The sequence below is a fragment of the Heterocephalus glaber genome, unplaced genomic scaffold, assembly GCF_053883595.1.
Source record: "Heterocephalus glaber isolate CG9 unplaced genomic scaffold, H.glaber_assembly_v1.0 deba00000122, whole genome shotgun sequence".
Classification (NCBI taxonomy): Eukaryota; Metazoa; Chordata; class Mammalia; order Rodentia; family Bathyergidae; genus Heterocephalus; species Heterocephalus glaber.
Window position 1 is genome coordinate 77,186,343 of NW_028258138.1, and position 16,233 is coordinate 77,202,575.

Consider the following 16,233-nt stretch of genomic DNA (forward strand, 5'->3'; position numbering starts at 1 on the left):
TTTCATTATAGAAATAATGATAAAATAATACCATAATATTTGGAAAGTAAAAGACTTAGGATCACTGTAAAATATTTTGGTTTAGTTCTTGTCTGTTTATTAAAATAGATTATGTACTTATTATAATTATGTCAAATAATTATACTTTTTTCTTTTCTTTTCTTTTTTTTTTTTGGTGCCGGGGATCGAACTCAGGTCCTTGCACTTGTGCAGCAGGCGGCGAAACCACTGAGCTAAATCCCGGCCCCTTATACTTTTTTCTTCATAAGTGTTTTATCACAAATTGTTTTCTGTATTCATGTAGAATTAGTAAACGTTGCTTTTAATTGACCATAAAGTCTTTTAAGTTAGCATACCAAAGTTAACAATTTCTTCTCTGTTTTTGGTGAACATTTGAGTTTCCTTTTTGCCTCTATTACCAACTATATTTAGCTTTTGCCTACTTTACTTTTTTTTATATAACTTTATTATCATTCACTAAACACACACATATACAATTAAAATTATTCAAAGAAAAGCAATGCAAGGGAAAAATTATAATAATATTCAAATATAATAGAGCTCAACCAAGGCAAAACTGAAAAGTACTTAAACATTTTTCCATATAATTTAAAAAAACATGTCAAACATTAAGAAGACATCAAAGGATGCGATTTGTTTTAGAAAGATTTTCAAAACTAATATTGAACAAATAGTGGTCTGGAAAAAAAATTCTAAATAGCTAGTAGACTCCACATAGGCCAAATTTTTTAAATTTCAATTTCAATACAGTCATGTGACATGTGATAGAAATATAATCTGAGAAATATGCTATTAGGCAGTTTCATCCATGTGTATCACAAAGTACCAAGAGTACCAACTTCTAAGTGCAAACTGAGAAGGTATATGTCAATCATCGGTGACGGCCCCTTGATATTATCCAAACATGCAGTTAAACACGAGATACATGAGGCTACCACTGGCATAGCAGCACACTGTTTTACAGTAAAATCTTTTATGTAAGCAGGATTATGCTCTAAAGGATGAAAAGCACAGCATGTTATGATGACAGTCATTTATCACACTTTATCCTACTTTATTTTATTTATTTATTTTTTTGGTACCGGGGATCGAACTCAGGTCCTTGCGCTTGCGCAGCAGGCGATACTTTACTTTTTGATTTAAAGCTTATGTACACTTTTTAAAAAATTTTACTTTTTGAGACAGGGTCTTGCTATGTAGCAAAGGCAAGACTTAAACTCATAATTCTCCTGCCTCAGCCTTTCAAGTGCTGGGATTACAGCATGTTCAACCATACTTGGGTATCATTGTTCTTGACTAATAGTAGAAACTATTTTTTGAAAGTGTTTACAGACTAGCAACCATCATAATGCACTCTTTGTTCTTTGCAGGTCCGAGGTTATGATTTCAAAGCTGATATTTGGAGTTTTGGAATCACAGCAATTGAACTGGCCACAGGGGCAGCTCCTTACCATAAGTATCCACCAATGAAGGTGAGCCTTTTATTCATAGTAGCATCCCAGCTCAGATCCTAATTCCTTGATTTTGACTACTTTTAGTACCTGATAGATAGAATCATACAGTGTTTGTCTTTATGTGAGTGTCTTATTTCATTTAGCATAATGTCCTCAAGGTGCATCCATATTGTAGAACGATTTTTGTCTGTCCTCTATTTTAACATTACAAAAGACAGGAGGTATTGAGGGTATAGCTCATTTATAAGGCACTTGCCTCACGTGCCTAAGGTCCTTGGTTTGATCCCCCCAAATATTATTTTTTATGATGTCAGCTAAAAAATTTGTTGCAAACCAGTCCCTCCACTATACTATAGAACACTAGAAGTTTTTTCCTATCTAACTGTATTTTAGTATTTGTTACCAACTTCCATTTCCATTCCCAGCCTCTTGTAACGCTAGTCTACTTTCCTCTTCTTTGAGATCAACATTTCCAGCTTCTGTATATGAGTGAGAACATGCAGTAGTTGTCTGTTGTGGCTTATTTGCTTAACATTGTTCTCCAGTTCCATCCACACTGCTGCAAATGACAGGATTTTATTCTTTTTAAAAGGCCAAATAATATTCCACTGTGTATACAAACACGTTTTCTTTATCCCTTGATACATTGATAGACACTTAAGTTGATTACATATCTTGGTTATTGTGGATAGTGCTGAAATAAACATGAAGGTTTATTTATATATGGGTTTCATTAAGGTTTATTTATATATGGGTTTCATTTTCTGTGGATGTGTACCCAGTAGTGGGTTAGCTAGATCATGTGATGGTTCTACTTCTTCATAATGGCTAGACTGTTTACATTCCTGCAATAAGATAAGACTTTCCCTTGCTCCATATCTTCATTGGCCTTTCTTATTCTTATCATTTTGTTTATAGCCACTTAAATTGGGGTGAGATGGTACTTTATTGTGGTTTTGATTGGCATTTCCTCTATGAAATGTGATGTAGCACAGTGTGAAGGCCCTGTGTGATCAGTCCTTTAAAAATTTTTTTTATATTGAGACAGGGTCACTAAGTTGTTCAGGCTGGGCTTAAACTCTTCACTTCTTCCTTGGCCTCCTGGAGTGCTGGGTTACCAGTCTGCACCACCACACCTGGCTTGTGTTATTAGTCTGTATTTCATTTATTTCTGCTCTAATCTTTATTATTTCTTTCTTTGCATTAATTTTGAGTTTGGCTTGTTCTTTTCTGTTTCCTTGAGTTGTATCATAGGATTGTTGATTTAGGGTGTTTCTGTTTCTTTATATAAGCACTTACTGCTATAAATTTTTTCCTTAATACTGCTCTTGCTGTTATTTCATAAGTTTTGGTATGTTGTGATTCCAAGGAAAATTTGTAGTTACCTATTGATTTTTTTTTTTCCCCCAAGAGCTTGTTTAATTTCCTTGTATCTGTATACTTTCTAAAATTCCCTTTGTTGATTTCTGTTTTTATTCCATTTTGGTCCAAGGAGATACATGATATAGTTTCAGTTTTTAATTTTCTGAGATTTATTTTGTGGCCTCACGTGTGGTCCATCTTGGCGGGCCCCCTGAGTGCAGGTGAGGACTGATATTTGTAGCTTTTGAGTGATGTTCTGCATGGTGCTGGAGGTCTGTCTGGTCTGCATCATTCCCATGTAAATGGGTCTGTATCGATGGTTTTGTTGCAATGATCCACTGATCTACTGATGGAAGTAGGGAATTGGAGGCTTCCACTGTTTTTGTATTGGAACCTGTCTTTTACATCTAATACCATTTATTGTCTTTGCTGGTGTGAATTTGACTCCCAAAAGGAGAAAAGTGAAAATGATGATAACCGGGAGGGAGAGAGGCTGGGAACATTAGCTGCTGATCTCTTTGTGCACCTCTGCTGAGAAGTCATGAGCAATGAGAGCACCCATCTTCAATACTAAGAAGACAAATTCTTTTGCTTACCTGCTCCTGGCAGTCAGGTGTGGGTTGTTCTCGGAACATGTATGTGTAGCTCCCTACTGCGGATTTGGGGTGGGCATTAGGTAGTTGCTTTAGAACTAAGTGGAAATTGACTAGTTTACTCTCTAAGCCTTTCCTTTAAAGTTGCAAGCCTTCAGTAGACTCCATATTTCCAAAGTAGTTACAATAGATTCTGACAGGTTAGTTGTCTAGGTGTGGGGAGAGAGATGGGTACTTTCTATTCTATCATTTTTCCAGAATCCTTTCTTAACCACAGTGTTTTTGTACTGTGCGCCTTCAAACTTCTGTAGCAGTTAAAATTTGAATTAGGTATTTGGTGTTTAGTATTAGATGACTGTATAATAGTTAATCTTTTTATGTTGCGTCTCACTGTCTCCCAACTCTGTTCTTAGTTTAGTAAGATTATGGGGACCAACATCTCTCTCTCTCTTTTTTTCAACATCTCATTTTAATGTGTGTTTCTCACCTTTGCTTTGCAAAGCAGAGCAGTCTTACTGGGGATGATCATTTCTACTTACAGGGTTTTTGGAAGGACTGCATATTAATCATAGTCAACATTTATTAAGCATTTAATCTGCGTCAAGCACTGTTTTAATTGCTTTTCTTATAATAAATCCATGCACAGTGTTCATGTGCCAGACACACTTATTATTCTCATTATTTACTGATTAAAAATAAAAACAAATTTTCCTTTGTGGTAGGACACTAAGAAACTTTTATTAAGTGGCCTCTTATTGTGTACTAATTCACTAATATCACTAATTCACTAATATTGTGAATTGTGGTTGCTAATCCTGGGAGTTTAGTGATAGAATGAGTTTTTTTATATTGCAAGATGGTGCTATCAGTACCATTGGTAATCATTGTTATCTGTGTGACCATTCCCTAGTTGTAATATGTACATGAATTCTGTTTTTCTGTTTGTAGCTGTAGTTGACTTCCCATTTCAAAAGATGCACCATGACTTTGTATAAATTGATGACTATCACTGTAAATTGTCACTTAGGAGCTGGGCGTGGTGGTGCATGTCTGTAATCCCAGCACTCGGAGGCTGAGGCAGGAGGATTACTGTGAGTTTGAGACCAGCTTGGGCTGCATAGTGAGTTCAAGGCTAGGAGGGACTACATAGCCAGACCCCATCTTACTAAAAAAAAAAAAATTGTCACTTAGGTAATTACATCTGTATCATCTTGATGCACTTTAGAACCTTAAGAAACCATGTAATTCTGTCCCCTTAAGGTTCTAACAATGTAGAGAGGGGCAAAACCAGTAAACATATTTTGTGAATAACCTCCGTATGTCCCCATATTCAAAGCATACTTCCATTGACCTGCATATTTGGTGATCATTCTGATAATATTTTTTTCTTTCCTTTTTTTTTTTTTTTTCGGTACTGGGGATTGAATTCGGGACCCTGTGCTTACGAGGCAGGTGGCGGCACTACTGAGCTAAATCCCTGGCCCCAATTCTGATAATCTTGAAGATTAGTTATACTTTAAGGCTGTCCTTCATCTGGAAGGTTAAGGCTTTTAGAAGTGAATATTTACCAGGTTTTGAAGAGGAGTTGTTTTTACAGCTGTAAGGTGGGAGGCTATTTTTAGACCAATCAGATTATTTATTTATTTATTTTTTTGGTACTGGGGATCGAACTCCGGACCTTGCGCTTGCAAGGCGCAAGTGCCGGAACCACTGAGCTAAATCCCCGGCCCCAGATGGCTTATTTTTTAAAGGGTTGTGATGAGTGGGGAAAGAATGAGATTTGCTCATCCATTCTAGTATTTGTAGCCAGACATATAAGTTAACCTATTTGCTTAAAATGAAAAACATTTCAAGTCTAAGTTCATTTCTGTAAATGTAAATATAATCAGAAGAGCAAAATAGAAACTGATCATTTATTTATTTATTGTTAATTTTATATTCATAGAAATGGCATATGCTTTTCTATAAAAAGTCAGACAGTATAGAAAAATACAAATAACCTATATCTTGTAAATAACGACCTTCATTCTTTATATCTCTATGTATCAGCTAGTATATTGCCATGAAAGTCAAAGGAAGAAGAGATTAAGCCTGGACACGCTAACCAAGATTGTCAGTTGCTGCAGGGGATACAGCAAAAATGTGTCCCAGAAAAGTCTGTAGCTTTGTTAACTGGGACATCATTGGTGATTTTTCTAATAAAATGTTTGTGGCCTTCTGTGAAGAGAAAGTCACATTGCAAGAGGTCAAGGAAAAACAGGGCCATGAATAGGTTGTTAGTAACATGATTAATTTTGCCGTGGTTTTAATGTTTTCTTAAAAGATAATTTGGTTGTTTAAGATTTAGGACTGGGGGACAATGGATTCCAACTAAAAGACATATCAGTGTTATACTGAGGATCTTGTAGGCAAGCTTTGTGGGAAGCCAGCCTTCTGTGGAAGGTATATGAATAACTCTGGGTTCTGAATCATTGATCTAGATGTGAACACTTAGGAAGTAAAATGTACTTGTATATTGGGACAGGGAGTTTGCCTGTAATGAAAAATCTTGACCACAGTAGTTAACCTTTATTGAGTCATCAGAAGTTTATACTCTATTTATTGAAAATTCTTGCAGGTTTTAATGCTGACACTACAAAATGATCCTCCATCTTTGGAAACTGGTGTTCAAGATAAAGAAATGCTGAAAAAATACGGAAAATCATTTAGAAAAATGATTTCATTGTGCCTTCAAAAGGATCCAGAAAAAAGGTAAAATATGAGTTAAACTTTATTTTTTTCTCTTCATCTAATATGTAAACCATTGTGGGAAGTCTTGAGAATCATATACATGTATACACACGGGATTATTTGTTCATACGTTGAAGAACCAAATATAAATTTTAAAGTATACACAGATGATTGTACAAGACTAGAAGTGATTAAATCTTCTTTATAGCATACAGTGCCCTGAATTGTTCAGCTATTTGCTGGTTAATTGCTTATAACTATAAAATTGTGTGTTGTGAATTCTGTATTAGTAAAATGCCAGGTTAATGGGAGAGGCTTGTTTTCAATCTGTACTTCAAATTTATAAGTAAACAAATATCTTAGTGCCATTTATGATGTAATAACAAAAGCAGTATACATAGCAAATTTATATTTACTGTCAAATAACAGTACTGTACTTCTTTCCACATTAGAAAGATTTTAGTAAGTGGACCAAATTTCAAATAGCTTTCTTGTCAATACAGTGCTAGACAGATACTGAATGTCAAGTAAGGAAGTAAATAAGAATATCTAATATTTGTATGTAATTGAACAACACTGTAGAATGTTGGAGATCATTGTGTAGAACCTATTACAGTGGTACCTAGGTTCGTGAACTTCATTCTTTCCACAAGAACAAAATCAAATTTCCCCTTAAAGTCAACATTGAACCTAACCATTGAATTTGATTCAATTCTCATCCAATTCAGTTTGTGACCTGAATCATGGAAAGAATTAAGTTTGTGAGCTGAGAATCTTTGAGGTCACCAAGATATCCATTCATAGAGGCAGAACTTGAATCTGAATGTTCTGATTTATATTTAGGGATCTGTTCCTACTATATCTGGTTTTTCTGTTTTCAACTTGTATAGTCAGCTCTCCATATTCATAGATTCAACCAACTATGGATCAAAAATATTCTGGAAAAAAATTACATGAGTACTAAGCATGTACACACTTTCTTTTCTTGTTATTTCCTAAATAATACAGTGTAGCAACTGTATACATGGCATTTACATTCTACTAAATATTGTAAGTAATCTGGAGATGATTTAAAGTTCTATGGGAGAGTAGCTTAGCTTGTATGCACATACAGTACTGTGTCATTTCTTTTTTTTCATTAAGTTTATTGGTACATTTTAGGTATACAATATGATGACATTCATCACTGGAAATTTGTACCTTTATATATCTTGGTGGTTATTTCTTCCTCATTCCCCTGCCCTCCCTTCAACTCCTCCACCCCCCTTATTTACAAAGACTCTGTTCCCATTTTTTCCTTTTCTCATATTTTTTCCTTTACCTTCTTTCCTGTCCCCTACCCCTCCCAATTCCATTTCCCCTTTAGACCTTTTCTTCCTTTTTCACACTGTCTGTTATACATTTTAATCCTTATTTACACTTTCAATTTTTCACACCAGACAAACTATTTGGTATTTATACATGTATGTCCTATTTTTTTCACTTAAGAGTATGGCCTCAATGTGCATCCATTTAGCTATAAATGACTCCAGTTTCTCATTCTTTATGGTGGACTAGTACACCATTTTATAAAAAATCTACATGTTCTTTATCCAGTCTCCAGTTGATGAGCAGTTGGGCTGTTTCCAAATTTTAGCTATTACAAACTGTGCCACTATAAACACGGGTGCACATATACTGTTGTGGTATGATTCTTTTTATGTTTTGGGGAAGATACCCAGCAGAGGAATAGCTGGGTCAAATGGGCCGTCTCATCCTAGTTTTTTGAGGTATCTCCATACTGATTTCCACAGTGTTTGCACCAGTCTATACTCCCACCAACAGTGGAGAAGGGTTCCTTTTCTCCCACAACCTGGATAGCATTTGTTATTTGTTGATTTCTTGATAGCAGCCATTCTTTGTGGGTTGAGGTGGAATCTCAGTGTTGTTTTCACCTGCATCTCTCGAATGACCAGTGATGTTGAACATTTTTTCATATGTTTATTTGCTACTTTTACTTCTTTGAGAAATGTCTGTTCATTTCAGATGCCCATTTTTGAATTGGGTCTTTATATTTGGGGGGTCTGATTTTGTTAAGTTCTTTATATATTGTATACAGTAGCCCTTTGTCTGAGGAACAGCTGGTAAAAATTTTTTTCCCACAGTGTAGGTTGTGTCTTAGCTCTGTTGGTGGTTTCTCTTGCAGTGCAGAAGCTTTTTAATAAGATGAGATCCCAGTTATTGATTCTTTGTGCTAGTTCCTGTGCTACTGAGGTTTTGTTCATAAAGTCTTTTCCTATGCCAGTGACTTCAAGAGTTTTACCTAACTTATCTTCCAGCAAGTTTAGTGTTTCTGTTTTAATATTTAGATCTTTAATCCACTTTGATCTTAGTTTAGTGCCTGGTGATAGATATGAGTCTAGTTTTAATCTTTGGCAGGTTGAAATCCAGTTTTTCCAGCACCATTTATTAAAGAGGTTATCTTTCCTCCAGTGAAGGTGTTTGGCTGCTTTGACAAAGATGAGGTGGCTGAGTGTGTCTGGAGTTGTTTCTGCATCTTCTAATCTATTCCATTGATCCTCAGGTCTGTTTCTTTGATAGTACCATGCTGTTTTTATCACAGTAGCTTTGTAGTATTGTTTCAAGTTGGGGGTTGTAATACCCCCTGCCATGTCTCTGTTACCTAGAATTGCTTTAGCTATTGTAGGTCTCTTGTGGTTCCAAATGAATTTTTGGATCGTTTTCTCTAGTTTTGTGAAATATACTGTTGGGATTTTAATCAGGATTGCATTGAATTTGTATAGCAGTTTTGGTAGTATGGCCATTTTCACTACATTGGTTCTTCCTACCCAGGAACAAAGGATGTCTTTCCATTTTCTTATATCCTCTTCAATCTCTCTTTTCAGAGTGCTGTACTTTTCAAGGTAGAGGTCTTTTACTTCCTTCATTAGATTGATTCCTATGTATTTTATTGTTTTAGGTGCTATTGTGAAAGGAATTGTTTCCCCAATTTTGTTCTCAGTGAGTCTGTTATTTTTGTAAAGGAAGGCGATTGATTTTTGTGTGTTGACCTTGTATCCAGCTACTTTGCTGAATCTGTCAATTAAGTCTAGAAGATTTTTAGCAGTTTTTTGGGTCTTCTATGTAGAGTATCATGTCATCAGCAAATAATGACAGTTTAACTTCTTCCTTTCCTGTCTTTATTTGTTTTATTTCTTTCTCTTTTCTAATTGCTGTGGCCAGTGTTTCCAGAACTATATTGAACAGGAGTGGTGATAGTGGACATCCTTGTCTTGTTCTGATTTTAGCATGAAAGATTTCAGTGTTTGACCATTTAGTATGATGTTGGCTGTTGGTTTTTCATGCATAAACTTTTTCAGATTGAGATAAAGACCATCTTTTCCAGTTTTCTGTAAGGTTTTTAACATGAATGGGTGTTCGTATTTGTCGAACGCTTTTTCTGCATCTGTTGAGATGATCATATGGTTTTTGTCTTCGAGTCTGTTAATATACTGTATTACATTTATTGATTTGTGTATGTTGAACCATCCTTGCATCCCTGGGATGAACCCGACTTGTTCAGGGTGTATGATCTTCTTGATGACCCTCTCTGTGTTCTGTTTGTCAGTATCTTGTTGAGGCTTTTTGCATCTGTGTTCATTAGGGAGATTGGCCTGTAGTTCTCTTTTTTTGGGTGGGCCTTTCTCTGCTTTTGGAATCAAAGTAATGCTAGTACTATGTCATTTCATTTATAAAAAAACTTGAACAAAAAACAAAAAAAACTGGGGCCGGGCATTTAGCTCAGTGGTTTCTCTGCCTGCTGCACAAGCGCAAGGACCCGAGTTCAATCCCCGGTACCAAAAAAACAAAAACAAAAACAAAAACAAAACCAAAAAAAAACTTGAACATCTTCAAGTTTTAGGATAGATGAGGGGTCCTGGAACCAGATCCCCGGAGATAGCAAGGAACAACTGCATATTTCACTGAGATTCTTAGTGGTAAAAGTTGTTTAATTTTGATTTCTCTAATGACAAAAGTAAGACTTTGACATCCTTGGTTGTGTTTCTGGTTATATGTAATAGGACTTCAAAATTTACTGTTGATAATATTAGAAATGATAAGAAAAATGGGCAGCAAATTTCATACCTATGTTTTTAGAATTTTTTCTTGTTCTGAGTAAATGGTTGAAAAAAGTAGAGAAAACTTGCTTCTGGCCCCCTCTCTTATCACTTTGTCCTCTTCCCTTTTGCAAAAGATCCATCTCCTCTCATTTCCTATCATCTAGCTTTTATTTTGCTCTTTATTTATATGTTAGATTTCTAATATAAGAGAAATTACGTGATATTTAAACTTGCGGGTCTGATTTATTTCACTTAATATTATGGTCTCAAGGTGAATTCATTTTTCTACAAATGACTGAGGTTTCTCCTTATGTCAGAGTAGTAATGTGTTGTGTATGAATACTACACTTAAAAAAAAAAGAATTCATGTGTCAGTGGACTTATAGGATGCTTCCAAGATTTAGCTATTTATTGTCAGTTGTGCTGCTGTAAACATGGATACGCATGTATCACTGTAATACGGTATCTTTACCTCTTTGGAGAAGATATCTAGAAGGGGAATAGCTGTGTGGAATTGAGATCTTGAGCCTACCCATAGGGGATTTTAAACTGAGATCCTGCTTAAAGTTAAGATCCCCAGAAATCTATGTCTTTAGAAGGATGTAGGATAAAACCTGTCCATCATTATCACCAAGAGATAGCAAAAATCTCTTCTGAATAATCATGCTCTTTGTGACATTCTATAGATTGAGAATCTGAATGCATACTACCTATGTTATCCAGCAAACCACAGTAGTAGAAAAAAAAAAATTGTTGCCAAACAAGTTTTATTTTTGGCTGAAACCAATCTCAGAAATGCACCAAAGAAAGATTTCCAAACTCCAGGTCCCAAGATTCATGCACAGAATGCCCCACTGAAGATATAGTCCCATTCCAAAATTTTAATACTATATACATGGTAAAAACATGAATTAGAGTTGGTCATACAAGTAGAAGGATTACTTCTCGAAGAAATTCAGATAATGTAAGTCATCTTTGAAAAGATTATGAAATATATCTTTTTAAAACTTGTTTATTCATTCATTTATTTATTTTCTGTTCTGGGGCTTGAACCCAGGGCCTTGTGCTTGCTAGTCAAGTGCTTTATCACTGAGCTATGTCCTTAGCCCAATATAACTCTTCTTAAAAAATTAAAATTATAATAGAAATTAAAACCATAAGAAAAGACTATGAACACGACAAAAGAATCAAATAACTTTGCTAGAAATGAAAAATCATAAGCAGGCCATGATAGTGCATATCTATAATCCGAGAACTCTGGGAGACTGAAGCAGGAGGCTCTCAAGTTTGAGCCCAGCCTGGGTAATTTAATGACCTGTCTCAAAATGAAAAAAGGGCTGGGGTTGCAACGCAGTATGAAATATTCTTGACTGAAATTTATGACTTCATTTTATAATAAGAAAACATCAGACAAATTCAAATGGAGGAATAAGCTAGAAAATACCTGACTAGTACTCATCAAAAGTGTCAAGGAAAGGGGAGACTGAGAAATTGTCACAGATTAGAGGAGACTAGTGACATGGAGACTTAATGCAACAGAGTATCAGGCATTAGTATACTACAACAGAAAAAAGACAAAACTGGGGAAATTGAAATAAAGCCTGTAGTTTAACAGTATGAAACCATTGTTAATATTTTAGTTAATTTCTTGATAATTATATCATGTAAAATGTTAATGGAAGCTGATGAGGGCTTATAGGAACTGTGTGCTGTTACTCTTCTATAAGTTTGAAATTGTTTCAAATAAATACGTATACAACCTGGGAAGTACAAGATATCTAGTTCAATTTGTAAATCAAAATTAAGCTTTGTTTAGCTAAAACTGTTTGTGTATGTGTATCTGTATACATTGCGTACCCCTTGTCTGAAATGCTTGGGACCAGAAGAAGGGTTTTGAATTTCAGATGTTTTGGATTTTGAAAGTTTTCATATATATATAATGAGATATTTTACAGGTGGAACCAAACTCTAAACAAAAAGTTCATGTATACTGAAGGTCATTTCATACAGTATACATGAAACAAAGTCACATGGCATGGAATTTTCCACGCCAAATGATGTCATGTTGGCACTCAAAAAGTTTTGTGTTTTGGAGCATTTTGGGCTTTTGGATTAGGGATACTCAACTTGTATGTTTGTAAATGTATAAGTATGTACATATATGAATATATACACCTATATGAACTTAGCAAGAGAAACTAGAGATAATGTAAGAAGGCCAAAACTAGAGATAATGTAAGAAAACCAAAATTCAAAGAAATATGAGCTGAGAATTTTCTAATATTGAAGACATATCTTTAAAGAACCATCTCCTCCACATTCCAAGCAGTGTTATGAAGCTTCTTACATGCAGCCTTAGGAAACAGATCGCTTACTGAGGGATAGCCACGGTTGAGCCAGCATATAGTCAAATAATAGTGAGAAAAATAACTGTTAACTCAGAATTCTTCATCTAGTTGAACTGTCATTCAAGAGTGAGCATTAAATTAAGATACTTTTTACCCCAAAATTAAGTTTTCTAGTCACATCACTTAACCCTTATAAAAGTTACATTTTTAGAAGAAAGAAACAAAGAGAAAGGAATGAAATAGGAGAAAGAAATGAATAATGAAAAGCTCTGTTGGCCAAATTCTTGAAACATACTGAATTCTTGACTGAATGATAAAATAAGAATATGTCTATTCAGTTTGCATAGCACTTTACATGTAGTCACTTTCTTAATCTTTATAATCTCAGAAGCCCTGGTTCCCAAGCTTGAATGCACATTGGAATTAGGTAGGAAGTTGTAAAACTACCTGTGTTTTGCTCCCAAAAATTCTCCTGTAATTGGTGATTTAATAATACCTCCCAAATAGTGGTGTTTAAGAACCAAAGCTCAGGCTGGGAGGTACCTCAGTGGTGGAGCGCTTGCTTATCATGTGGGAGGCCCTGGCACCACAAAAACAAGATAAAACCAAAGAACTGCTTCTCTGGGGACTAGGGTATGTAATAATGAACCTTAGAGTGATTGTGATCTGTGCAGAATTACATGAGAAGTATGTGATAAGATAAGGTGTGGACTTTCAAGTGTAAAAGTCTGCATACTGAATGATACTGTGATAAAAGCTTGGAATGATGATGAATTTATGAAAAATTGTGCATCGTCGAATTAAAACTGAGTTGTGGTTAAATCTGTGGAATCTACTTAACTTTTAGACTATCCAGTTTTTTAAGGGAAATTGTGAAATCTAATTTTAAGAACCTGTAGTTGCTTTAAGTTGAAACTTGTCAGGCAGACATGTAGCAAGAAGTGGAGGCCTTGATTAGGTCAGTTTCACCTTTGTGAGTTTAAATATATTTTTATGTTTTGCTAAAAATACTGTGTAAGTATTGTCTAGATTTTTAGGAAAAATAATATTTAGTAGCGAACATATTTGAGCCACTAAGAAGTCATTCTTCCAGAAGCAACATTTCACTAATAAATTTTCCAAAGAATCTATAATAATTATTACCAGGATTTTTCTATTTTGAGGTTTTATTCTACTCAATGCCTTCCATGAGGATTATCCTACTTTTTTTTTTTTTTTTTTGTACCAGGGAGCGAACTCAGGACCTTTTGCTTTCAAGGCGGTGTTGTGCCACTGAACTGAACTAAATCCCTGGCCCTACTTTTTTTTAAAAGCAGGATAAGGAAAGTGGAGTATACTGAGTTTTTATTTAGCTTCTCAAGAAATCATTTTCTCAGTTTTGAAAATGGAAACTCATATTACACTTGAATTAACTGTAAAAACTTTCTTTTCTGGTTTTAGACCAACAGCAGCAGAACTGTTAAGGCACAAATTTTTCCAGAAAGCAAAGGTAGGAAATTTTAGCATCTCAACATATGAACATATTATATTATGTTCACTGCTCATAAGTTACATTTCTTAAGGTTGGAAAGAAAGATGGTAGATAAAGTAATTGCTGGAGGCACTATGTATATGCAGTCTTTAATAATGAAGATACTTGCTTTGGAATTTAGTAAATGTATATCTGTTGTATAAAGTAAAGATGAGGTTAAACTTATAGCATTAATGAATATTAATTTTTGGCATTGTTCTCTCATTTCAAGGTTTACTGTCAAATTAGCAAATATCTCATTTCCCAAAGGTAGTGGGGTGTTATAGTAGTTGAAAATGTGGGACCAACAAAGGACCTACAGTAAATCAAACTTTTCAAAGATAGTGACTCATTCAGCACACTGAAACTCTGTCTCAATCTGTAAGACCATGGCAGTTTTGTACTACAGAAGCTTCAGAGTAAAGGGGTGGAACTTTTCCTCAGACTTCATAAAAACAGTTATTGTATTGCATATTAATCATGATAAACATTGCTGTGTCAGTGTTTTGATTCAATAAAAACTACTTGTGAGAAGAAATGCTTATTTTTTCCCTCCAGAATAAAGAATTTCTTCAAGAAAAAATATTGCAGAAAGCACCTACCATTTCTGAAAGAGCTAAAAAGGTAAATGGGGATTTAACTCAATTTTTTAAGGAAATTGCTTAGGGTAGATTCACTTTATTTTTTCATCTTGTAAGTAAATGTTATACTCCGTGAACAGAAATGTATATTACTCATTTTCTTTCATCTTCTAAAATATTCTTTGATACATTCATTCAGCAAATATTGCTGGTCTGTAGTGTGCCTGGATATTAGTTTGTTATCTATGAGAATGCAAAGGAATGCTAGATAGTATTGGTAAGGTAATTCTAATCCCTACTTCCAACTTCTAGAGTGAGTTGTGCTTTTACATGGCATGTATAGCTTTGAATGTAAGTCACAGTACTCCTCCCCCCTTTAGCTCCAACCTTTTAGAAAGACCCAAAGAATTTTGTTATGAATATATAATTTTTAAAACCTCTATGCTCATAATGTGAGCATAGGAAATTCGTCAAGATCTCAGTACAAAATATGTGAGTTTTCCCTTCCAGTAGGTAGAGAGTTGTCTTTTCTCCCTATTCTTCTCTTCTCAAAGCAGTCTTATTCAGTATGTGAAGGAAGTGAGGTGTCTGGTGATAAAGACTTGAAAGAGAAGGTAAAAATCCTGTACTTCATGTAATACGTACAGTGATAGGATTAATCAGGAAGTCAGAATAATTCTAATAGTGGCTTATTCTCTTCCATGAATCCCACTGCTTGAGAATTCTGATACTACCCAAAAAGTTCTGCTTAATAAAGAGCCATTAAAGTATATTAAATACTTTGAAATTATAGTTTTACTAAATACTGATAATTTGTCTCCACTCTAGAGATGTATCTTTCTACAAGTGTCATTACTCAAATCTAGTTATTAAGGGGCCATCTTTTTCTTTCTAAGGAGTTCTTTAGAAGCACCAACAAGCTACTGTTTTCTCTCTATTTTCCTACACTTCAAGTTATATACCACCTCCCAATTAGAAGTTTCCCTCCCACCTAAGAGTCTTATCATTTGCTATATTTTTTCCTGAGATGTTCTTTACTTTTATCAGTGGTTATCATTCATCATTACAGATCAGAATCACCAGGGGACTGTCAAAAAAAAAAAAAGAAAAGAAAAGAAACATAAGTAGTGTCATTCCAAACTGATTGAAATTTAATCCCTGGGGCATAGGGCCTGGATGATTACTGTCATTGGTCACCCCTTGCTTAAACACTCACTAGGCTCATTCTTCTATTTCATGTCAGTTCTCTACACAAGTAGCACTTCCTGGAAATCATTTTCTTGGACTACTTTAACTAAAGTAGTTCTCTCTCATTGTTTTCTACTCCTTTATCTTTTATTTTTCATTAATGAACTTAATCACCATCTCACATTTTACAGTCATTCTGTTTCTATACTAATAGAACAAACTAAGTGAGAACAGGAGTTTTTGTTCATTGCTATATTTTCAGTAGCCCTAGGTTAGTCCCTGACACTCAATAAATATTCTGCAAATAATTTGAATACATATTGAAATATATTTATAATTGTTTACA

General features: G+C 34.8%; 1 protein-coding gene across 4 annotated transcripts in view; it reads left to right on the forward strand.

Moving 5' to 3' along the window:
* Nucleotides 1-16,233, forward strand: part of Oxsr1 (oxidative stress responsive kinase 1) — a 122,030-nt gene that overhangs the window by 68,326 nt on the left and 37,471 nt on the right. For all 4 annotated transcript variants that reach the window (XM_087216642.1, XM_004835252.4, XM_021259963.2 and 1 more), the window contains exons 7-10: nt 1,392-1,493; nt 6,048-6,181; nt 14,049-14,097; nt 14,677-14,742. In XM_087216642.1, coding sequence (XP_087072768.1) covers nt 1,392-1,493; nt 6,048-6,181; nt 14,049-14,097; nt 14,677-14,742 — 351 coding nt within the window. The remainder of the gene's footprint in view (nt 1-1,391; nt 1,494-6,047; nt 6,182-14,048; nt 14,098-14,676; nt 14,743-16,233) is intronic.